The following is a 25794-nucleotide window of genomic DNA, read 5'->3' on the forward strand; positions in this document are numbered from 1 at the left end:
TGCATCGACCCGCCCCTGCACGATTACGGAAGCCGAGGAGCTGGCCATCGCGTTAGCCATCCGCGAGGGCCTACACGCAAACCAACCACTGACGATCCTCACGGATTCCCAGCAGGCCTGCCGCAACTTCCTACAGGGAAGAATTGGAAGACCTGCTGCACAAGTCCTAGCCGGAATACTCAAGGAGGACCCTGAGGACTTCACCATCCAAACCATCATCTGGATACCGGGCCACACAGGCATCACGGGCAACCTGCAGGCCGACAGAGCAGCTCGAGGATTTGTACATAACCGAGCACTCAACACGCCGGCTGCAGAAGACCTGGACCCTGTCGACCTCGAGTATTCAGCAATCGTCAACTACCACAGAGGGCGTCGTCTGCTATATCCACCACCCCATCGAAATCTAAACACAGAGGATGCCGCTGCCTGGCGTAGGCTCCAGACAGGCACTTACACGAACTTACACATATTACATAGGATACACCCCACAGCCTACAGGGACGAATGCCCATGGTGTGGGGCCACACCAACCCTATATCACATTACGTGGGAGTGCGCACTACACAACATAGAACACCCAGACACGAACACCACGAGGGAGCAATGGGAGGCACTGCTGTCCAGCTCGGCCCTCGACGACCAGCTCAAGCTGATCAAGAGAGCTAAGAAGATGGCAAAAGCCAGCGGAGCCCTGGACTAAGGGCCCCGACCATTAGCTGTTTTTTTAATTATTTTAATAAAGTTTATCTATCTATCTATCTATCTATCGCAGACATATCGAGCACGAGCCCTACAGACTGTCTAGAAGAAAAAAAAATGAAAGCGGCCTAATTAACTGGCAAAGTTTGCGACGAACATTGGAGGCACGGCTCGAGCAATGCCGAGAAAAATTGTTTCCGCTTAACCGCAATCTATAGGCGTCGTTGCACGCGTTCTATTTGTAGACGTATATTACGTACGAAGAATAAGGTGTAACTCCGCGGTTCCATTAAGTACATATTACCAAAAGCGAATAATGCTGCAGTGCGGGCCCGGCCGGACTGGAGGCGTATGCGGTCTAAGTCCGTCAGTGCACAGTGACGTATACGTAGCAGTTAACAGGTCTTAACGTAAATACGCATAAAAACTGCCTCATAAGCGTGATTTTTTTCCCCTCTTCTTAAATATCATATGGCGACCCGAACCACGCGTTCTTTCTTACCTGCATATTCGCCCCGTTGCACTTTCCGCTGCTGGCAGCGGAGCGTTGCGCACACATGCCCCTCATTATATTTATGAGCCGGTAGCACGTGCAAACGAACGGCACAATTAAATGACAAGGAAAACGACGCTGCCGATGTGCGTATACACCGAGCAGAACGGGCAGTAATCTTGAATGTGTACGGTTAACATAAAGGCGTGATATCGCGTCTCAAGAGCAAAATGAACATATGGCAAGCAAGCAAGCAACACGGTATACAAGTTCTCTATAAATAAAATCTTATTTCGCTTTTAACCGTAACACTCAACTGTGGTTCGGCTCGGCTCAGCGGTTGCTTACACAAGGGAATTATTACAGCATTCCGCATGCATTTGAGTAGGAGTGGTTCTCTCTCAAAAGTAGAACATGCAAGCACGAATTACGCCCCTCCGGGGTTAAGAGTGGAATACACCCCGTATGCATACTCCAGGTCATTTCTTTTTTGTCCTTTAAAAATTTGAAATATTTACCATCCATCTCGCCTACTCTCCCTTGAGATTTGCTTTCAAACAATAATTTCAAATAATAATAATAATAATAATAATAATAATAATAATAATAATAATAATAATAATAATAATAATGTTTATTTTTCGTCATCACAGTGATGAAGCGAACTGTAGATAAAATCTATCTATCTATCTATCTATCTATCTATCTATCTATCTATCTATCTATCTATCTATCTATCTATCTATCTAGCTAGCTATCTATCTGATATGAATGTTACACTTAAGTTTGCACTGTTTGACACTTAACTGTATCCGCAATAATCGGCGTCACGTATAGCGTTCTTGACAGCAAGGTTGCGAGCGCAGAGTGTATGCAAGAAAGGAAATTCGCAAGCAAGACAGGTGACGATTAATGATCGGGGACAAGATTGGTTTAAACTTTATTTTACATTGCAATTTCTAAATTATCTGCCCTACGACTTGACTCTTGAACATTACCCTGGATTCGTAATTTTCTTTCTTTTCGAGAACAGTTTACTGTTGTTAACAATTTCTCTTCCCCGCCTTCTTCTGTTAGCTCCGGTGTGCCACAAGGCAGCGTCCTCGGCCCCTTACTCTTCTTAATCTACATATTAACGACTAAACCACCCAGATTACTTCCTGTATGCGCCTTTCTGCCGATGACTGACGACTGACGATCACTTGACGCTTCAAGCAGATATCTTAACCTTATCGCTAACTAGTGTAACAAATGGCTCATGGCACTAAACTTTACAAAGTGCGAGGCGATGTGCTTCAGCCGAAAATGTGTAACTTCTAAATTTTCATGTCATCTTAATAACATTATGCTTTCCCACTCTTCATCATATAAGTACCTTGATGTTTTTCTTACAGAAAATATTTCATGGGCCCCACACATCACTTCTACATGCGCCAAAGCATCACGTTCTCTTGGCTATCTACGGCGCAACTTGCGAAATGCTCCGCCAAAAATTAGAAAACTCGCTTTCCAAACATTCATTTTGCCACAGTTAGAATTCGCCACCCCAATTTGGTCCCCTCATCAATATTACCTAATAAATATGACGGAAATGATACAAAATAGAGCAGCCCGGTTCATATGCCGTAACTACGGTATAAACTCAAACATTACACAAATTAAACTAGACCTACTGTTGCTGCCATTAGATATCCGCCGCAACATCACTCTTCTGTGCTTATTCCACAAATATATTTACACTAATAAACGAGCCCGCTTACAACTGCAAATACCCCACTCTTTTTCACGCAGAGAACATAATCAGTTCAGTTTCATGCGCATATACGGTAAAACAAATGCATTTAGTTCATCTGGACTACCACGTGCCATTCGTCTCTGGAATGACCTCCCTCATAACATAGCCTCCATATCTAATTTCGACACGTTCCGCTCTTAGTTACTCATGCTTTTCCCATTTAATACCGTTCACGAGTGACCAATATAGTGTATTTTATCGTGCATTTTTGCCATGTTGTATATCATTTTCATAAACGGTATTTCTTTGCTCTGTTAACAGTAACAAGTGTTCGTGTGCCTTCAGATATTGCTTTGTATTTCTTGTGCCTTCAATATTGTGCAACACGGTAGTCTTTTTATAGCACTGTTCCTGTTGGAAATTTGTACTTTTTATACCTTTACTGTTTAATATTCCCCCCTTACTTTATGCCCTGCCATAGGGCCTGTAAGGTTCTTCTGAATAAATAAATAAATAAATTACACTGCCGAGCGTCTTTGGTTGCCGAAAGACCCACGCCCTTCTTGCGTTCCTCATTTTGCGTTCTTTTGTACACCTCTTTGTACACCCGCCTGTTTGCGTCCACTAACTTTGCGGGTGCAAAACTTAGAACTCTGTAGAAAATTTCCTGGTTTTCCATCGTGGATGTTGTGCACCGAAATGTACAGTAGGGGACGTAAACCGCCGTACGTGCAATAGAAGTAGTACAAAAGAACGCGCGATTGGGGTCGTGGGGCTACGGGTACGCGAAAACACTTGGGTGCCCTATTTCTAAAACTCCCTATTACCAGAGGGCAAAATACGCCCCAAAGCGTGCAAACATTCTTTAGAGTGTAGTTTTCAGGCACTCTTTTTTTCTACTAAGGTGTTCTCATAAACTCTGAAAATGTTTACACCCCTCGGGGTGTATGTTGTCTCCATCGTATTCTCTCTTGCTCGAGTTAACATTCCTGAAAACTCTGCTCTCGCTACTTTATTGTCGATAATGCTACGTCACGCTAATAACGCGGGCGAGCGCGCGCTGTTCGTGACCGGGAACTACCGCGCACTCGGCATTAAAGGGAAGCTGAAGAGTCTGTCGAATTCAATAAGACGCTCATATACGGATGCGGGAACCTTATAAACCATGTAGGTAAAATTTGGGTTTTTTTTTTCAATTAGGAGCGACGTAATCGTCGGTTGAAATTGCGCTGTAGGTCCGCCCCCCGTCGAATGCCGCGCGCTGCTGCTGACGCTGACAATGCGAGCGGAGACCGGAAACCGCGGTGTTGTGACGTCAACTCTAGTGTTTCGTTCCTTCGCAGCGTCCGCGACCGTGCCTGACCGCGCTTGTTTCTGCGTGCGTGTCATCGTAATCTGCTTCGATCGACCCTGCATTCCTTTGTTGGTGCGTCTGCGTGTATGTAGAGTGGTAATCAACGTGAGTGGTAATCAACGTGAGTGGTAATCAACGTGAGTGGTAATCAACGTGAGTGGTAATCAACGTGAGTGGTAGTCAACGTGGTAGTCAACAGATGAAGGTCACTTCACGTACGTGAACCGGGAAGCTTTTCACGCGTTTAAACCGTCTTTGTAGATTGCCGACAGCTTTGGACAGCGCACAAATGCCGACGATCGCATCCCCGCTTACGTTCCACGAGGAGGCATGCAGGAACACAACACTACAGTTGTTTGACCAGAAACGAGCTCACTAGATCGGCGAAAGATCGGCGAGATCACTAGATCGCTTTGCAAAAAACATACTCACTAAAGAGCATTTCCAACACGAGGAGATCCCAGGACTTTGCTTTCGTTCGCGTCGAAAGCACTGCTCGCACCAGCATCGTTTGCTTCTTCGAGAGGCCGGCTCTTCCCAATCGGCTCGTACATGTAGGGAGTAACGCCGAACTCCTCAGAAAAACGCAGTCTCTCTAAATTTCCCATTACCGTCTCAGAAAAACAGCACCAAACTACCTGGCACCGCGCTTCATGTGTAGCGGCAGCGGTCGGTTACTAGAGTTGACGTCACGAGGCGCCCGACCAATCACAGGCGGAAACGAGACGCGCGATCTGGGCGTGTCCGCTGCTGCACTTTTCGTCGAAATAATATATATTTGCGCTTTCTTTCGCTCAATTTCGATACGAAATTCGAATTCGGAGGGTTGAAAACCATTATGTACAGATGTTCACTCTTTTTTCCTGGAAAACCTTTCAGCTTCCCTTTAATGAAAGGCGCGCAAGATAAAGGAAGATTGTTATTTTGGGAATGCAGCTTCAAATTGGGCGCATATTTTTTTTTTAAGTGCAGGGACTAACGATATTTTGGAAGGGTGTTCCAAAAGCGAAACGTTCCTTTGGCTACGTGTCGTAAATTGGCGTAGCGCATGAGGCGGAACGACACACACGTACAAAGGCACATAATGGGATGAAGCAACACACAGCACAGCACTAATTTCGAACGACATTTCCTGTTGTTGGAAATTAGCGCTCTGTGTTGTTTAATGTGCCTTTCGGTGTCGCTACCGTTCTGCTTGCGCTTACGACAAATTAGGAGATGATCGACCAAGATCATATATACACAGCTTCCCTCATCCCCTGGCTACACCCTCGCGCCTAGGTGTTATGCGGTGAAGACGAAACGTAAGATGGAGTGGAAGGACGGATGATGAGTAATAGCAGGGGTGCAGACAGAGAGGGAAGGCTGGGGGGGGGGTGCACGGCAGGTACGCCCCCCCCCCCACACCTCTGAAATGTTTTGTACCAGGATACCTAGCATAAAATGACGTGGGATATTACCCGCGTGCCCCCCCCCTCCACCTCCCGCCTCTTTTGAAAAACATTCTCGGCTATGCCTCTGGGAAATTTTGTTTTGTTTTGTTTTTATTCGCTTCCGGGCAAACGTCAAGTTAAACAAACCTTTGATGCCGAAGAGCATCATCACGTTTGCGGAAATCAATTAAATTTATTAATTTATTCATGCGCATAACCTCGTAGCCCAGATTATACATAAAAATGGGATCCAAATTAGACAAAACGTACTCGGATGAGAGAAAATGTCCCCTGGACGTCTCAGAAAGGTCCACCCGTCTTATAGCCCAATGGAGACTTCCGGTGGACTTCCAAGCGATGTCCTAATCGGCAAGGCCCGAAAAAACGCACCATCTCGGACACGACTTGGGATGTGGAATCAATCCACGGGAAATATATTCTGCGAGCCTGCATCAGGTATGCGACCTGCCAGATGACTGTGTGTCTGTTTCCCAGATGGGCGCTCTCTCTAAGTTATCTTAGGTTGTCCTACCAGGGAAGTCTCGAGGACGTCACACCCGGGCCTTTCTTTCGGCCCACACAACAGTCGGCCTTCTCGAGGTTCAGTCATTCAGTCTCCGAAAAGTAGAAACATGTTTTCCGCAATGTTCAAATTATAAACCAAAGCTATAACAGCTGAAGCGCGCACCTACACCACAACTTGCGTATTTTCTGATAGCATTTTGAAAACTCTAATTGGTTGAATACCCCACGTGTACCCGACGCCAGGTCCTAGACACAGTACGATACGGCCGTGCGCGCGCCCTTGCGCATGCGCTGTATACCCTCTATCTGCTGCTCTGCACACGGTAGATTGCGTGATATATTGAGCGATCATTTTTAGGTTTTACGTAAGCTTTAAAAATAGTCGATGGCAGACAACAAGAGCCTTGCTCTAGAGCTGCATTATTCAAAGAGGTGGACATTACTAGCACGAAGAACCGATTCACATATTTAAATAATTAACAGAAATTTTGTAATTAATTTCGTAATGAATTACTTCACGGCACATATTGCGAGTTACGAATTGTAACCGGCGGGCTTGCAAGACGTATCCACTTGAAGTGAATTTTCAGGGGTGCACCAGTTTCGAGATATTTCCCAAAGCGTGCGACGAAATACACGCACATTACTTTCGTGCTTCAAAGCATGCATATATATATATATATATATATATATATATATATATATATATATATATATATATATATATATAAGAAAGAGACGACGAGCCTTTTGTTCATGTGTTACTGTACTGTACAAGTAAACGTCTTACTTCCAAAAGGTTCGTGATCGCTTTCCTGCATATGTTACACCTGCACGCTGAACTTTGAAGAAAGCCCATATATATATATATATATATATATATATATATATATATATATATATATATATATATATATATATATATATATATATATATATATATATATATATATATATATATATATATATATATATATAAACGAGAAGAAAGGAGGTTAACCGAGGAGCCCGATTTTTTATTAGTCATATCATAAGAAGCCAACAAACACTGACAACCAAGGAAAACCCTGTGAACGGACTACAATCATGTTATCTGCAAAAGGTAATCTTTAAAGATTCCGTAAAGCTTAAAATTGATCACCCGCAGATGCGCAGCATTCAGTCGCTTCAGCATCTACCACGTGTGCTGCACGTGACCGCCGTGACCGCTGAGTATACTCGCAGTGGACATTAGGCAGCTGTTCTTATTCTGAATTCTACTTGCGTTCTGTTATATTTGTAAGGGAAATAGGGATATTTAAATAGGGAAATGGGGATAGGGAATTCACGACGTTATAACGTCGTGACTTATTTCTTCATTATTTATTGCTTATTACATGACACTTCGTGTTGCAGAGCGACAGTTGCAACAAAACATTAACTTCCACAGCGACTTTGCATGGCACATTACAAGCTTCGAAAGGCACAGGTCAGAATTGACAAACGAGTTAATTATAACATCTAGACTAAGTTTTACAATGAGATTCGACGTCCAAATAATGGCCCAATGACATCTAAAAAAGAAGGACCCAGCTGGAGCATCCGTAGGACCTTTTTAGGGATCTCACTTGGGACCTCTTCAGCATCCTTTTGGTACATTGGTACATCCTCAGGATATGTCCCCTAGCATCCATAAAGGGTATCTATTAGACATCTCTAGCAAGTCTCTGTGTCTTCTGGGTAACTTCCGTAAACAAGGGTAAAGAAATGTAAGAATTTGTGCGGCCGTACTAGGCGATTGCGCCCAGAGCAGTAGTATATTAGATCTATAACATACCTTTTGTAAGAGAATGTTTTTATTCCTCCATACCCATGTTTCTGAAATATATTCTATTGGTACCTAATTTTTTATGCATGCTCGCTGCATATGTTTAAAAAAAATTAACCTTCATATTGATCATCTAAAGTAGCATATGTCAGGCATTTCACCAGGCTCTCGTCTTCAGTTCTTTTTTAAATATTTCTCTAACAGCGCAATAGAACGAGCGCAATTGAAATGGGGAGGGGGTGGAAAGCATCATTCTTTAAGGTTTAACGTGGTCTGCATAAATAAACACATAGAGTAGAGTGAACCACAAGACGCAATATATTAAAGGGCGTTTAGCAAAGTTTCTTGGAAATTTATTGTTGCATTCCTCAAGCTGGTGTGTATGGTTTGGCCGGCAATGCGGTTACGAATGTTCCGTGCTTAGAAAGTAAGAAAATCACTTCGAGCACTTTACGCCCCCGCCCCATTACGGCATATCTTATTTTGCAACTAATAACTTCAATTGATGTAATTCCCACAATATATAGATATAATTTCCCGTGTTTTATGTTTCGGCCGAAGAAGGCTTCAAGAAATGCCGACGGTTTCCCTTCGATCTCATCTTGTGCCTAGGCGTATCTACCGAGGTGGGAGGGGGGGCAAAGCATGTCCTTTGCTTCTTACCCCGCTTTTGAACGCGGTCACTTTCGGCTGCATGCTGGGAAGTCCAACAAAAATACCTGTTGAAGCTAAATTTTCTTTCGAAAGAGAGTGAGAAGTCATAAGAGAAAAGAGGAGTCACCACATAAGTAATACTTTACTACGCATCCTCTGCTTGGTCAGCGAGGATTGTCTTTTGTGCCTTCTTGGGACGCCCTGTAGTGGATGCTGCCTCGTTCTGGGCAGTTCCCACGGTAACAAAATCAGCCTGCGCAACTTGCATCACGCCGTTTTATATATATTTGCTACATTTAACCTGCGGGCGAGGGGGAGGTGAGGGTAAATTGTTGGAATCAGCCGCACGCAACGATTGTGCGCCTTCTGCATGAAAATCATTGGATTACCAAATGCTGTAACTATTTATCTCTGTTCAAAGATAGTCTACATAGCGTTGCAGTGTCAGCATCTTATCGTCAAAAAATCTAGTCAACCTCTTACAGGTATAACTGTCGAATTTCATTGTGTTATCACGACTTATCGTACATATGCTCATGAAAATTACTTTGGTCTAACGAGCAGGGCCATTTCAATACCAAAGGAATTGTTACAGCCGTCTACTAATTTGCTAACGCAATCGCTGTTTCGCCTCTCGGGCGAAACTGTGACTTTTCGCAATAGTAATTCAGTGTATATACATATTTATGAGAGAGAGGGAGAGAGCTCAGATGTTGGCGTGTTGCCCCCCCCCCTTCCGCACCCCTCTCTCGAGTAGTAGTTGGTATGCCACTGATCTCGTGTACCGTCGAGGTGAGGCGCCTGCAACGCCTCTGGCTGTGGTCCTCATCACACCAGTAAGGTGAGATGCTTGGCTAGGACGCTGTCTCTGCTGCACAAGAGCCATTATCGCCTCTGCGTATTGCTAGCGTGGAAGAAAGAAATAAGATTAAGAGGGAGCATGCGCCTAGCGTACACCACAAACCAACCTGCTCCGATGCCTCTCTGTCCTCCTTTCTTGCTGGATGTTCAGCGCATTGCACAATGGGAATTTCACCCAGCCAGAGAATGAAGAAAAAGGGAAAAAAAGGCCCGAGAAGTGGAACTCACATGAGCACAAGCAACAAGCGTGCACTGAAGCCGGGTGCGTGGCGTACCGCTTGCCTGTTACGTTACGTGATCACGTGCTTATGGTAGAATTCCCGTCATCTCTTGGATTACCCCCTTTTTTTTTGAGGGAGGTGGGTGCTAGCATTCAAGGTTGTTATGCGACACCCTTTTCTTTCTCCATGGTTGTTAGCACAAATCCAAATGGCCTGAGGAGCTTCAGCACAACGCTAAAACCTTACTATCACTTTCAATGCATTGCCTTTCGGGAGAAAATGCTCAATTTTGTCTTTCTCCCATTTCAACTCCAGAGGTGAAAAGCCTGGAAACAATTGGCTATGTCCATTGTCCGTCCTTACTATCTATTAGTAACAGATGCAGTGGACTTGGCGCTATTATGGACAGAGTCAAATTCTGCTGTGTTGCTGTATTTGAGCCAATCAGGAACGCTGTATAGCATAGTTCTGAGCCAACTAGTGCTGACAAGATGGTGGATTCCACAATATGACAAATTCCACAATATGGCAAAATTCCACCACCTCTAGAAAACCACACTTCGTGCAAAAGGTGCCGGCAGAATCACAGCATTTTCATACAACATTCTTAAAAAATTTTAGGGCGTGAATGTCTGTACTGTGTATACGCATCTGATGCGTCGTGGATGAACAAAGGGTCCCAATAGTATGTCACTACCAGTTCTGCCGCCGTTGCCAGAAAGGAGAGGCGAGTTGGGAAGGCCACATACTAACAGAGAAGAAATGTCATAGGGGGGGGGGGGAGGCACGTGCCCGGTATACCACCCCCTGGCTACACCACTGCCTTCAGGGGTTCACCAGAGATCAGCATGATGGCTCAAGAAGTGCCAAGAGAGATGCTGGAAGCGCATAGTAGGTGTGACGAGTAGCAGCTGGCAAGTTTGAAGGGGGAGGGGGTACAACAAGTAAACCTACATTGCAGCCATCTGTATGTGTTCTGGCCACTTACCCCCGCATTCATAAGCGCAACTTGAAGCCCATGCTTGGCTTGATTTAAATGACGCCTGTCGCGAATGCACCAAACGAAACGCAATGAGTGTCTTGGGCACGTTCGCCCCAGGCATCATTTATATCAAGTCAAGCATGAGCTTCAAATTAAGATGCGTTTCTGAATATGGCGGTTACTAATATTTTGTAATCCCTCCAGCTTCACTGAGTGGTTAATGCGGAGGTTCAGGAAGCACAATATGCTAAAGAACTCCTAATTTCGCAAATTGCTGCTGCTTTAAGGCCAAGATATGGACAGCAAACCCCATGACAAGTCAGAGGAAGAACCCCATGAGCATTCCCAGATAGTTCTTGAACGAGAAAGTTTACAAAAATGGATCCAGCTGCAGTGCCAGGCAGACCGGTGATTTCAGTGAAAGAGACGAGGCCAGTGACTTTGAAACAACACGTTTATTCGACGCGGTTCTTCTGGTATTGCTCACAGTTAAGGAGAAAAGAAACAAGCGCAAGAACAGACAACGGTTTGTGCCATATATATTTATATATATACATAAATATAGGTTACAACTCCTCCTCAACATTGAGAAACTTCCACGCGTGCAGGAAAAAATAGGTCAAGCACGACCCCAGCGGTGCTAACAATGGGACGTGGGTGCTCTGGTCAGTGGCGTGCGTACCACAGGCGACCAGCACTGGCAAGCACGCCACCTAGGAAAAGTGGGGAGTGTATCCAAAGATAATGAAGGCAGACACGGTAGTACTTCGTGTGCGCCCGAGATGAAGCCAAGCTTGGCAGATGAGAAAAGGGGTGATTACTTTCTCTCTCACATCTTATTTAGAAGTCCTGAGCGAACAACAAAACTTACTTTTCTTTTTTGCAACTATCTTTAGTTCTGCCCAAATGGGCGAGGTAAAAATTCTTATATCATTGTCCAACTAAGACTCTGCCTTGCTCAAACCCAAACACTTGTGACCTTTGGGAGCCTGGCAAGGAAAGCTTTTTGACACTAGCAGCATAACTAATGCTGACCTGGCTCGAAGCCTGTTGCCTACCATTTTCTTGTCCTCAATCTGAGTGGCAGCTTTCTTAAAAAAATCAGAGGCAATGCTAGAAAGCCGCTTGTCCTTAATCAGTTTTCCTAACAAAATGCTTGTCGACAAATTGTAAACTTTCTTTTTTTTGCAAAACTCTTGTTTCCGTTTGTTATTGCTTCACTAAAAACTTACAAATTTGTTCAACACGTTTCATTCTTCACTCCACTTGGCATTGCAGTACACAGGCAGGCCTTTAATATGACACGCCTGAAGCATTGTTTGAATAGAGCTAATAGCCATGGCCCAGCCCTCTTCAGGAGCAAGAGGACTGGCCTCCCTAGCACTAAGCATGGCCAGCCTCAAGCTCAGTGCACTGTAAAACCCACTAGCGAACCTTGCTCTCTCAAGACGAATACCACTGGATCCAGGGTAGTCCGAAGCTGCTGTGGGCACTTTCCTGCGGCTACCAAATTCGTTCGTCGCAAGTGAAGCAGTGTGTCAAAAGGCGAAAGTCATCCCTGCTGAACGTGCAGGCTTTCCAGACCACCAGAGGACGTGGTGTGCCTTTTTGCCAGCCATGGCAAAGCGGACCAAGTTCTTTTTTTGCAGCTATGTTCGGCACTGCTGGGGGCATCCGTGCCATCATCGGATGCCTTTCTTGAGGTCGTCGCGCACTTTCCAGAGCATGAGCTCCATGCAGGCGGCTGCATCTTCCTGGCTGTCGTGACCATCCACTGCGCACAATGGAAAGCGTGACGTGATCACTTGCATGCTTAAGTACAGACCTCTACGCTCTCGCCTAGAGCACTTGATCATCGTGTTACAAAGCAAAGAGAGTATAACAGGTACTTTATCAGTCAACTGGCTATTGTTTGTTTCTTTGTTATCACATTAGCTACTAGCCTGTATATAATGCTTGCTTCCCTAGTTTTAAGTGTACGTGCCCTCAGTACACTACATTCCAAGTATTTGATCTCTTCTGTTTCTAGAATTCGCTCTCCTATGTGTACTGCTTTCTTTAGCTATGTTGCAATGCTAGGCCTTGCCTGTACTTTATTAGGCCTCTAACTAGCGGTCAGCTACAGATCCAACAGATGTTTGTTTACTTGCTGTCGCAATACAAAAATAAATAATTCAAATAAATAATAAATCAGCATCCTGATATGCAGACATCTTGAGAGGAGGAGGACGGGCCACATGCCGGTGTGTGTCCCTCCCTGGCTACGGCCCTGTATGCAAGGTGGGAGCAATTCCTTGAGGGCGAGCTATCAGTAATTGAGAAATGCAAATCTTTACAATGTGGTGTGCGCATTTTATCAGGAATGTGTGCTTAACATTGTCCTTATCACTGATATATCTTCCAACTTGCGAAATTTTAAATTTATAAAGATACTGAAGACAGTACCAGAAGAGGAAATAGCATGCATTTTTAAAAAATACTTTTACCCTGAGAACACGCCTTTAGTGAGGTACATACGCACTTTATTAATAATAATTTACCATTGAGCTGCAAGGTACAACCATCAGCAAACGTGGAACAGCACAAAGTGACCATCAACGCACTGTTTCAAGATGACAACTACTTTTTAAGTGAGCTTGCTATTGTCAATTTCGTGCCTGTCTCCGGAACTTGTACGAAAAAACATGCTAAAAACTGCTACCACTCTAGCGTCCTTTCAACATCAGAAGACCTCCAAAGGTATGGTTTTTTTAAAAGACTGACGAGCGAAGCATTTTTGGTGAACAGAATTTATTTTTCCTGGGACTTGATGAAACATTAGCACAATTGTAAAACTATCCCAAATTAGTAAACCTTAAGAAAAATTTGTTACAGTTGGCAGGTATGCATTGGCTATATTTGCACAAATATACGACGGTGGAACCAAAAATAACTGGAATTTCCTGATAAAAAGCATGGACATTACTTTTCTAAAATACAATGTTAACCACCCTCAAAGTGCTCTTCATTAGTACTAATGCACTTGTCCAAACATTCATTCCATTGTTGGAAGCACCTTGAAAATTCGGCCTCTTTTATTCCTGCTAGTGCCGTCGTAACATAGCGTTTGACTTTGTCAACATCGACAAAACGCTAGCCTTTAAAGTCCCTTTTCATCCGACTGAAGAGGAACATGTTTACAAGAGCCCCATCTGGCGAACAGTGCGCTTGGGTTAAAGCAGTCGTCTGCATTGAGGCCCAAAATCACTAAACACTGAGAGCCATGTGCACGGGAACATTGTCATGATGCAGAAACTACTCGGTGGAATTCCACAACGCCGGGACGTTTTCGTGCCACACTTCTGCGCAGCCGTTTCAACACCTCCAAACAGAACTGATGGTTCATGGTTCGTGGTTTTGAGGGACGAATTCTGAGTGTACGATCCCTCTGATGTTAAAAAAAAGAAAACGCATCAGCATTGTCTCGAAATTCTGTTTAACCTGTCGAGCTTTCTTCGGATGAGGCGAGTCAGGCGACTCCCATTAACTTGTCTGTTGTTTACTTTCGGGGTTGTACCCATAGCATCACGACTCGTCAACTGTGATCATATTGTTGAAAACTTCTGGGTGGTCTGCGAATGTATCTTTCATTGCACAACATGCTTCCATGCACCAATCCCTTTGCTCTTCGGTGAGAAGTCTGGGCACAAACTTAGCCACTCGTCGCATTCCCGAATCGTCCTGCAAAATGTGCTGAATGGAGCTCCAAGATAACCCAGATAAGTCGAGTTAGTTGATTGTTCTGCGTCGGTCTTCCTTGATGAGATCACGGATTTCAGTGATGTTGTCATTGGTTCACGCACTTGAAGCATGACCCTTACGGGGCTGATCTTCAATGGTCCTTTCCCCCTTTTAAACTGAGCAAACCATTCGTATAGTTGCGTTTTACTGAGAGCATGTTCTTTGCAAACTGTTTGCATGATTACAACGGTTTCTGCTGCGTTCTTTCCAAATAAAAAGCAAAACTTCATAGCCACACATTGTCCGTAAGACTCTGCCATTTCTTCTCGTCACGAATGCACTAAAGACACACACACACAGAACTGCCAGAGAAACAACACGCATTGTTGCCAGTTGACACCACTTGGCATAGTGACTCAGGAGAGGTCCTCCCACAGCGCCCTAGCAGCAAAATCTCGTACATACTACGAGTACATGATGCGCAGGAGTACAACTCCGGTTACTTTTGGGTGCCCACCCTGGTATGCCCACTTTTCATTCACGAGGAAGTGCAGCTGTACTGTGCTAGGAGTGGTGGTTAAGCTAATGCTAGAGGTGGGAGAGCGTAAGAGATTAGATTATGAGACATGCATAAAAAGCAACACACACTATGACATTATAGTGAAGAGCTTCAGGATTGATTTCGACCACTTAGTTGACATGAACCAATACTGCAGCTAGGTCAGCTACACTGACAGGTTTCGGCAGAAAACAGTGCTAAACAGAGGACACAGAAATAGAAGACACAGGTTACCGTGCTTGCTACCAACTGAAAGGTTTATAACATGGAAGGTGGCTCACAGACCTTAAAAATGGTATGAAAAGAAACACAAGGAGATAGCAGTACGTCATGAATTGCACTAATCCGAAAGATATATCATTTCCCTGTCAGGCCAACAGTCCTTACATTCAGACCTGCTGGAATTTGGCTGTCAGGAGTTGTACAGAGGGGTCCACTGTAAAAGGGAACACTTGAGTGCAGACCATGTCCAAGTTGTCTTCTCTTGCAAGAGCAAAATCTCCAAGATTGGCAGCATATAATTTGTGGTTGGTAGCTCTGACATCTTCTGACACATCTGTGCAGTACACTGACATTGCACCCAGGCAACTTGCAGCTAAGATGGCAGCATAGTGAGAGGCGCACATTTCAGTGTTCCCTTTACCAGTGTACTACACTGTACCTTCAACTTCGTAGGCCATATGCAAAAGGCAGCTTTAGTTTAGCATATGCAACGGCCTTGCGTAGGTAAGCCAATTTCATGTCAATGGCGTACCTGCATCAATCGTATGTGAGGCATTGCACATGTACTTTGTGTTTGCGAGAGGCAGGTGGCAAGGCCGACCCAAATAATGCGCGTCCGTAAGCGTCGGCTGGCGTTGAGTCACCAGGCATTGGTGATGAGGAAGGAAACAAGCGAAAACACCGAAATTTTTATATGGTATATATATCTCAGTGCCAGTGCCAAGATCTTGCATGTCATGCTAGATAATACTGAGATTTGGCATGTCCAGCTCAGGGCACATCGGCTTGGTACCTCACTCAACACCGATGCACTAATGCAGAGTGATGCAAGGCCTGCCGACGCCCATAGAAATACTGATTTTATGTTGGTCTTTAGGATTCACAATGAGAGCCGAGAAGGTGATTTCACAATTTTCTCAAGCTTTGTTTTACAACACTGCGCAAGATGGCACTGGGTTGCATGTTAATATAAAAACAAAAATTTCAGCAGTGCTGTTTGCATCACAATGCACACAGAGCGCTTGCACATGCACCTTGCGTACACAACAGGCATGCAGTAGCTGCACACGCAGCAACTGCAGACATTAAACCAAAACCGTCTCAACCATTTGGTTACGACGGCGTATTACGCCAAGTGCACAGCCGCTAACCTTAGAAATTAAGAAATCGCACTCTCGTAGCCAACAAATGCTAACATTTCGTGAAAAATATAAATTGTTTGATTACTCAGAATGTTGAATGTTTATTGAATATTTGCTGGCTTCACTCTGTCAGGGAGCTGTTAATTGACACACTGCTGTATACGGTCACAGCTAGAATAAACTTCGTCAAAGAATGTTTATGAAGAAAGGGAATATACTTTTGCTCCACGTAAGAGCAGCACGAAGCTAAAAGGGCACAAACATTTAGTTTTCGTCAACATTAGATGAAGAGTAGTCATAAAAAATTTGCAGAAGCATGGCCGAAACTTCAACTGTTCTTATACAATTGTTCTGTAAGTTGGCATCCCTGATGCGCAGGCAGGCCCATATAATCGATGGGCAAAAAAAAAAATTGGGTGATGAGAAATTGGTCAGTGACTGCATTGTCATTCCTCAGAATAACTTTTACCCTAAATGAAAAACTGTAAATTATTGGTGTCAATATGACTATCGTACACAAGCTAGAATAACTGGATATTTTACAATGCAATCATAAAAGTTGCCAGGTGTGCAAGTGACTCACCATGACAGCTTAGTGGCTATGGCACTGCTCTGTTAAGCTCAAGGTCGCAGGTTCAATACCTGCAGCCACATTTCGAAAGAGCCTAATGCAAAAACACTCGCGTACTTAGACTTAAAAAAGAAAGACTATTGAGTTCTGGGGTTTTGCATGCCAGAACTGCAATTTGATTATGAGGCATGCCATTGTGGAGGACTCCGGAATAACTTTGACCACATGGGGTTGTTTAACGTGCACTCAATGCACGGTACACCAGTGTTTCTGCATTTCGCCCCCACTGAGATGCAGCCACGGTGGCAAGGACTTGACGCTGTGCACTCGGACTAAACAGCGAAATGCTATTAGCCACTAAGCCACCAGAACTGGTATACTTAGACTTAGGCGTACGTTAAAGAACCCCAGGTGGTCAAAATTAATCCGGAGTCCCGCACCCCAGTGTGCCTCACAATGATCTGGTGGTTTTGGTAGGTAATACTCAGGAATTTAATTAACATTCCCTTTAAAGGCATGCCGGCGTAAGGTTACCCCCGTTCTAACCTACCACGCCTGTCAAAACAGACCGAACAGAAGAGAGTGCAATCACCTCCGTTCTGGATGATCTTGCTGAGGTGTTCGGCCATGAGGGTGCGCAGGGCCCGCTTGTAAGGGAGGCCCCGTCGGTGGGGGAACACGGCGGCCGTGTCGACGACGTGCCCGTGCACCAGCCGCAGGGCGCGAAGGTCCGAGTCCAGGCTGTGGCCCAGGAGCAGGGTGTCGGCCGAGAAACGGGCCAGCAGGGCTGCCTGGACGTCCCGCAGGTTCGTCTCCACACCCACCATGTCCTCTTCCGTCAGGCCGCTGAACCTGTGATGGCAGCGAGGGACACGCAGTCAGCTGTGCAGCGATGGCAGTCGGCAGTGTCGTCCGACGGGCAAGCCTTGCAGTTAGTAGCTGGTTTGCGCACAGTACTTGCCAAGCGATTGCTGTGTTCCGATTCGTTCCAGCAAGGAAAGCTGTCTAACCCGGCATCATCTAACCCGGCAACACAAAGTTACACTGTAAGGTTAATATGATTATTTGGTTTAGGAAACTTATTAAAACTAAAAATATTCAGTTATTTCACTCACTTCTTATTTGACATTATGGTGCTCATTAATCTGCATTATTGCAAACCATATAATAGTCCTGTGCTGCCTGACGACTCGTGCACATCGCTTTCCTAAGCCTGTGTTTTCCCTCTAGTCTAACCAGCACTCACACCTACTGTTTTACACACTAGCCATGTCCACAGGACCTTCCCCACAATGGTAAGTTGTGTTAACCAAAATCACTAGATTAGACTCCATTCAGTTGTTTCCCATAGCAGATCTTACCTGCGTCATCTGCTTGTTTACACAGCAAAGTAGTCTTCATACTTTCTGACTCCAATGCTGTCTTCTTGAAGCTATTTTGCTGTCTAACCTCACATCGAAACAGGACTTAAGATGGCGATTGTCAAGCAAAGATGGCTAAGTAACTGTCTACGCAGAGATTTGGAGCCCGCTCTACAAACTCTAAAATTTTTTAAAATCCAGCAGACACAACAAAGCAATGGAAGAGGTGGTGAACAACATGAATTATTTAAAAGTCTGTCCCGAAGACATACCTCTCATTGGATATGCACACGCACTTTATTAACAATAATTTACCTTTTGAGACAGCCCACAAGTAGCAGCAAACTGCCCACATTGACAAGGAACACACTATTCTTAGATCACAATGGCTTTTCTAATGACTCTGCTGTGGCCGATTTCTCCTGCTTGAAGAAAATGTCAGAATAGAGTTGCCCCAAGCAAGTACTGCTTTGGTGTCTTTTAACAATCAGGAGGCTTCCAAGGGTATGATAGGAGATTGATGTGTGTAACTTTCACGAGAAGAAAATTTGTTTTGTGTAACACCTGACGTAACATTCATAAAATTGCAGAACAAGCTTGAATTCATAAACTTGATGGAAATTTCTGGATGACTGGCAAGTAAGCTAAAAGCAAGAGATTATTGCTGACTGTGCACACGGTTCCCAACGAACAGGTTGATTGGAGGGGGGGGGTCATGAGCTGGGTTCACAGTGAGCCCTCTCACTCACCGTGTGTTGTAGTCCAAGATCTTCCCCTTTGGCTTGACGAGCGTCTCGTACACAGGCTGCAGGTCCCAGCCAACCACTGTCACTCGTGTCAGCTCAACACCTTCTGAAGTGTAGCACTGCACAGATGAAAACTATTTCACAGGGGTGCCCTTGGGTCGTGGTAATATGTATGTGCCATGAGGAGTGTTGTATGGTTAAACCTTCGCATAATGAACCTCAGTACAGTTGAATCCCGATAATTCGAACTCCAAGGGGCCCGAAAATCTGCTCGAATTAAATGAAGTTCGAATTAAAGGAAGCTAACTGAATGGAGGACTTACCTGCAGTGGCGCATGTGCATCGAGCTAACACATGAGTGGCAAGATCCACAAGGTTTATTCACACGTATTAACAAATTACAGTCAGTTATTAGGCGTATAGGTGCTCGTACTGTGATAGGAGGCGGCGAGTGCACGCGTGTATAATTAAAGGAAACATATGTCCCGTGACAACTGCCCCTTCGAACTTTTGGTATGCTTCACCGCGTGAGACTCCTGTACCGGGGCGGAGTTGACTTTCGGGAACCGGTATTGTGCAACGCGCCGTGCCTTCCGCGCTCCGAAAACATCGGCGCGGATTACAAAGGCGGAGTCGGCGCCATTGCTAACAGCAGCCAATTTTTTTCAATGAAAAACACGGCACCGAACAGCAAGAAGCTTGGTAGCGAACGTCGAAGTAGCTAGGCCTAGCGTAGCCATGGTGTGGCTACGGCTGCCAGCGGATCTGCGTGCGAGAGCGCCGGCTCGAGGCAGCGCAACAATCAAAATGGCGGTGGTGGTGGCTTCGATTAATGACATTCCGGACCTGCGGTCATGGCAAAATGTCCGGAAATTCGGACGGCGAAGGTTTTTTTACGTCCGAAATTTCAAACGTTCTTACGCACTGACTCCATGGGGTACATGGCAGTGCCGCGACACTAACAGAAGTCACTAACCCGGTCACGAACAGAAATCGGCGATGCGCGCCTGCACAACCCTGCGCACAAATTTCCGCCACGGCATTTCTTTTTCTTCGCGTGCGACATTGAGGAGTCTCTCCTAATCTCATCCTCTATGGCGGGGTCAGAGGAGTGCTTGTCGGAGGCGCTGCCACGTGTTTTGGCGCGCTGCCGAGAGCATTGTAGGAAGGCAGTATGTTCGAATTAACCGTCGCAAACGCTTGCGCATTCGAATTACCGGGCGTTTTCGCCCTTTGGAATGCACATAACTTTGACGGGACCGCGGCGTCAGTTCGAATAAAACGAATGTTCGAATTAACCGTCTTCGAATTAGCGATATTCGACTGTATATTGAAATTTATAATGAGGCAAATTTTTAATTTCCATATCTTTTTCAAGGGGTGTGCAAATAGTAATTCCCGAGAATGAATCAAATGTGAATTGAACAGCACCTGAAGAAAAATCAAATCAGAGGCTTTTCGAATAAAAAAAACAGCCATTTCTCCATCATCGTTAAACATGTTCATATCCTACAATATTGAAATGTTAGCAAGTTGGAAGAAAAAGGAAACACACACAAGGTTCCAGAAAAGAAATTGACAACAGAGGCACTGAGCCATAAGGAGGCTTTTCTCCACACTTAACTTGGCTTAACCAGAATGGTGAAACTCCCACTAGCAGCACTGTTGATACGAGACACGTCATGAATGTTCGGTTGGTACGATGAACAGGAAGAGGAGTTCAGCACGTCAGCGTCATATAATCAATGGTCTGTTCGATTTGCCTGCAATTTTTTCAGGAGTTCGCTGCACAGTTCCAAGCTCGTGCAGGGCCAGTTCAGAAGCGCAGCCCCGTAGTGTGACATTAGAGCACAAACTAATGCAAAAGTGTGCATATGGTGCAGGCCTTCAGCTTGTGCGCCTGCATCGCACGCCTTCTTTTATTGTTGGTGTGGCCCAGCAGGTGAGCCCGTTACTGCATTGCGGATGCCCGTTTTTGTGAGATTTGTGGCTGCATTGCCATTGGGAAAATGATAAACAGCGGCTCATTGCCAGTGCTCCGAAAGTACAAATGAGTGGCATAATGGTCATGGTTGCAATGCTGGAACATGCAAGTTGTTGAGACAAAAAAAATCTGATGCCTCAAGTATTCTGAGGAGTTGGTAAGAAACTGCCTCGAATTCGAGTTCAAGGGCCTTTTCTGCCCGTCTCGGAACACAGTTGAGGGCCGTGTACAAATACAGCTTCTCTTGCGGACACGGGTGCCATCGCTGCCAACTAACGTTGCAATTTGTCAGCATGCCATTCAGTAGCACAACCATATTTCTTGTAGCATCGTCTGCTGCCGTAGCGCCGGAGAAATCGCCTGCTGCCTCGTCGCAGCCCCACTCCGGCAGAGACAATCCCAGCAGAGCAGAAAAGTTCAGAAACTGGGCGTGAACTTTACTTTCGCTTTCCGAAACAAATGGTGAGTGCAGCACTGCCTGAACTTGTTCACGAAGTGCAGGCAAACTAAGCTGCGAGGTTTAACATCCTGAAGTTTCACGTTGGGCTACAAGGGATAACACACCGAGGGGCTCCGAATTAATGTTCATCACCTAGTGCACCCAAAGTGTGGCACGTGAGTGTTTTCGCATTCCACCTCCAGTGCAATCTGGCTGCAGTGGTCCGGCATCGAACCTGCGACCATAAGCTCGGCTGCCGAATGCCACGGCCACTGAGCAGCCTGGAGCGAGTAATCGTTCCAAACCAAACATCTGAGAATGTGAGAAAAGTCTATCCGACGGTGTGACGAGACGTATTACTATATTGAGTCTTTACCATGTACAGCCGCCCTGATTTTTAATAATATAGCGCGAGCGTCGACTGAACTGCTGGTGAGCGCCTTATAACGGCGATAAGCGTGCAACAAGGCGAGAGTTCGCGCACGAGCCTTGTTGCCTTGTTGCACTCGCCTTGTTGCACGCTCTTGTTGCACGCTTATCGCCGTTATAAGACGCTCACCAGCAGTTCAGTCGACGCTCGCGCTATATTATTAAAAATCAGGGCGGCTGTACTTACTGCTACCATTTATTCATGCCATGGTTACTGGGCCACTGCGGCAGGTACATCCAATCTAACACATTTTTGATAAACCTACCAGTCCTAGTTCCACTGAAGACCACATACAGTCGCCGACCGATTTTCCGGACTCCAAAAATTCGGACATGCCCAATTATTCGGTCAGCTTCGCGGCACCGCCATTCTCCCCATAGACCATAATGTATAACTGCCGAAAGTTCGGACACCTTGCAACCTCTCGTCTGATTTTTCGGACTCTCCTTGAGCCAACTCGGTCGAGAGCACCGTGCACCGACTCTGACCGGTGCACGGTTCGTCAGCTGAACGCCATTTTTGTTTTGAACGGAGCCTCCTTGCTGCCCCACGAAGTGGCGCTACTGGAAATCCCCGCTCATCATCATCGTTTCTGCCTGGTTCGATAGAGTGGCTCTGCAGCAGTTCCGGTTTCAGCTTAGTAAGCCATGTCAAGACAATCCAGCAGCCGATTTGTTTCTTTGCGCACGACGCAAAGAAACGTCGTGACGCTGCGAGCAGGCCGCGTATTTTCATTTGTGTGACTGGTGTCGGCACGGCGGTGTTTGCTTTGTGTGCTGTGTCGAGGTTTCGGCCATCCAATGCGGCATACAGAAACATCGCGTCAAGTCTCTAATGGCGCCGACAGTGCCGGCGCAGACTGCGCTGCGGAATGCCGGCAAGCAGGTGCCAGGAGGCCTAAGATTTGTCGCCTTCCGATGTGCTCCCTCCGACGCGGAAAATGTTCTGCCGAGACTTGCGCAGTGGTTGCATTGCGATTCCGGACACCGTCTCATTGACAGTTTCACAGGTGGTGACACTGCTGTACTGACATGCGCAGAACTCGACGACGGCGAGATCATTCGTCAGGTTTCTGCTGCACCGCCGGACGATGACCGAGTCGGAAGTTGACGCACCATGTGCTACGCTGCCGTCACATGCGGATCGTGTACAAGCAGTGACTGTGCTTTCAGCCGCCTATGGGCACCCTGCAATGCAGTTTGCCTGTACGTGCCGCGCCACCTGGCAGCGGCGGTGAGCATCCACGGGTAGGCCGTCACCGTCATTTCACCAGTGGCCGCGGTGCGCTCAGGCGCGCCTGCAAGCCTGCTTTACCAATTTTCCAATAGATTCCCCGCGGCCTCTTGGCAGCTCCTTTGTGAGACGTGTGAACAAAAAGAACAAGCGCAGATACTGCTGCGTTAAGAACTGTCACAACCGCGAAGGGGATGTCGGCATCAAATTGTGCCGCTTCCCTTCGAAACCGGGGGAAGCAACCCGGCGGCTGAAGTGGATCGTCGCGGTTCGTGCCGGTCTTGCGAATTTCTGCTAAACGAACTAAAACGTAAGTGCAAAAACAAGAAAAAGAAATGAAAAAGAGCCAGGAGCGGCATCTGTAAAAAGACACAATAAAGCGTCAACTGCATGAAAATGCGTGAACTGATTCCTGCTGTTGTAAATCAGTTTTGATAGTTGTTTAGCTCTTCTTGCTCCAAAACAAACTCGCAGTGGTTGTTAGGTGTCAAATCTAGCTTCGTAAGCGCTCCGTGCTGGAGCTTTGCATGCGCTTGCTTCCTCCTGCGCCAAGATCAAGACGCGAATGCTGGTACCGAGCTCATTCGTGATGATGTTTTCTCGCGCTTAGAACAACAGAACTAAGGTTGCAGTACACTGCAGAACACGACGAGTATTCGAAAATTAGCATTTCCCTCGGGCACACAAGAGCATATTTGTTCAATCTTCACGTTGTTTAGTCTCAGCTGATTGCTCTCTATGATTCTTCAGCGGTAATACCTTCTGACATTCGAGCCCGAACGACAATACCAGAATATGCTCGAGGCACTTCGTCAACGGAGAAAAAAGCACTTACCTGCCAATTCGCCAAAACCTCTACAATGTGAGGTGCAAGGCACGCTCCAAGTAAGGAAGCGACAAATGACAGTTCAAAGACGTCCACGGCCGTATTTGCTCACTTAAGTGACATAAAATAATGATTTGTTACCGCACTACGAAATCGACGTCGTAAGCATACTTACTTTGTTGTGAAAAATACTTTGCTACCTGCGGTGGTTGCTTAGTGGCTACGGTGTTGGGCTGCTGAGCGCGAGGTCGCGGGAATAAATCCAGGCCACCGCGGCGGAATTTCGATGGGGTCGAAATACTAAAACACCCGTGTAATTAGATTTAGGTCCACGTTAAAGAACCCCAGGCGGTCCAAATTATTCCGGAGTCTCCCACCACGGCGTGCCTCCTAATCGTATCGTGGCTTTGGCACCTAAAATACCACAATTTAATTTAAGCACCTCAATGGGATGTCCGTGCTGTTTACTTCTTTGACACGGTATATGTGGTTGTAGTAAAAGATTTCACGTCCTTTCTCAAGCGTCGGTGGTGCAAACAGGGCCTCGACGTTTTCGATTGCCTTAAAACCGCAATTTAGAATGTCCGAAAGCTTTCAAACGAGTGCCGCAAAAGCATGCCTCCGTAGCAGCGGCCGCCTCTGACGGCTGAGCCGATCGCCGCGCCGCCTGACCACTGCAGGAAGCCCATGGTGACCGTACGACCCTCTCCGAGATTCAGGCTTATCTGTTTGCGCGTAAACGGAACAGCGTGCAACGGCGCATTCACGATTTCTTTAAGCCTACTGCCGAGCCCGAATAAGTGCGTGGAAATAAAGGATTTCATTTTTTTTTTCTTAATCTGCTTTTTCGGACACCTGTTTATTCGGACATTTCCGCAGTCCCCGTGAGGTCCGAATAAACGGTCGGCGACTGTATTTACCACAATATATGATATGCAAAATTCTGTAAGCAAGCCTTCCCGTGAACCTATCTTGTTGAACCACCGTTGAAGTTGAGTTGGAAGTTGAAGTTTGGCAACTACATACAGTGGTTGGCAAATTCCAAGTACAAGAACCGAGATTTGGGCAAGCTTGCATGTATGCATGTTTGCCTTGATACCGTGAGGAAGGCGTTTTCTCTTGTGCTGTCGCCTTCCTTGCGCTATTAAGGCAAACATCCAAGCAGAACCACCGGTAAAGGTCGAGACACTTACCATTTCACAGTCGAGTGCGTAGACTCCTGGACAGCCCCCACCAGGTGGTGGGCTCTTGGCAAGCGTCGAAACAAAGCCCGTCAGTTGGCTTGGCTCTGGGCCCTCGTGCACATGACCCTGCAACACGAGGCAGGCACAATTGAGACCACAGTGTGTGCCAGACAGTGCTCCTCCCCGAATGAAGGCACGTGCAAGCATGCGTGTGTGTGCATGCGTGTGTGTGCATGCGTGTGTGTGCATGCGTGTGTGAGTGCGTGTACAACTGCCACCTGAAGTTTCAGATGGAATCCTGGTGGAAAGGTGGAAATGTAGACGGAAATTAGATAAGGAGCTACCACTGAAGGTGCTGCAGTAATCACGGTTAGTACAGTATGGCTCTCTCTCAAAGGTTAACTGCAATGAAATGTCGGCTTGGCTAAATTACTTATAAATGAGCAGTATATACAGTACATTGCATTTGCTCTCCATTTGCTTTTTAATCCATATCTCTGTCTCCGTGTCTATTAAGGTGCACTCACACTGGCAATTGACAATAGTCATGTGACTGATCGTGACTGGCGACGAAGGGATGACTCAAGATGACCAAGGTTCACAACAGGCA

General features: G+C 46.0%; 1 protein-coding gene across 1 annotated transcript in view; it reads right to left on the reverse strand.

Moving 5' to 3' along the window:
• Positions 1–11203: 11203 nt before the first annotated feature.
• LOC135897503 (RNA exonuclease 1 homolog) overlaps positions 11204–25794 on the reverse strand; it is a 48524-nt gene continuing 33933 nt past the window's right edge. Inside the window, exons 13-16 of the mRNA XM_065426145.2 lie at positions 25194–25310; positions 19092–19207; positions 17574–17833; positions 11204–12541 (exon numbers count right to left, since the gene is read on the reverse strand). Coding sequence (XP_065282217.1) covers positions 12450–12541; positions 17574–17833; positions 19092–19207; positions 25194–25310 — 585 coding nt within the window. The 3' untranslated portion in view covers positions 11204–12449. The remainder of the gene's footprint in view (positions 12542–17573; positions 17834–19091; positions 19208–25193; positions 25311–25794) is intronic.

Source organism: Dermacentor albipictus, chromosome 9 (assembly GCF_038994185.2).
Source record: "Dermacentor albipictus isolate Rhodes 1998 colony chromosome 9, USDA_Dalb.pri_finalv2, whole genome shotgun sequence".
Lineage (NCBI taxonomy): Eukaryota > Metazoa > Arthropoda > Arachnida > Ixodida > Ixodidae > Dermacentor > Dermacentor albipictus.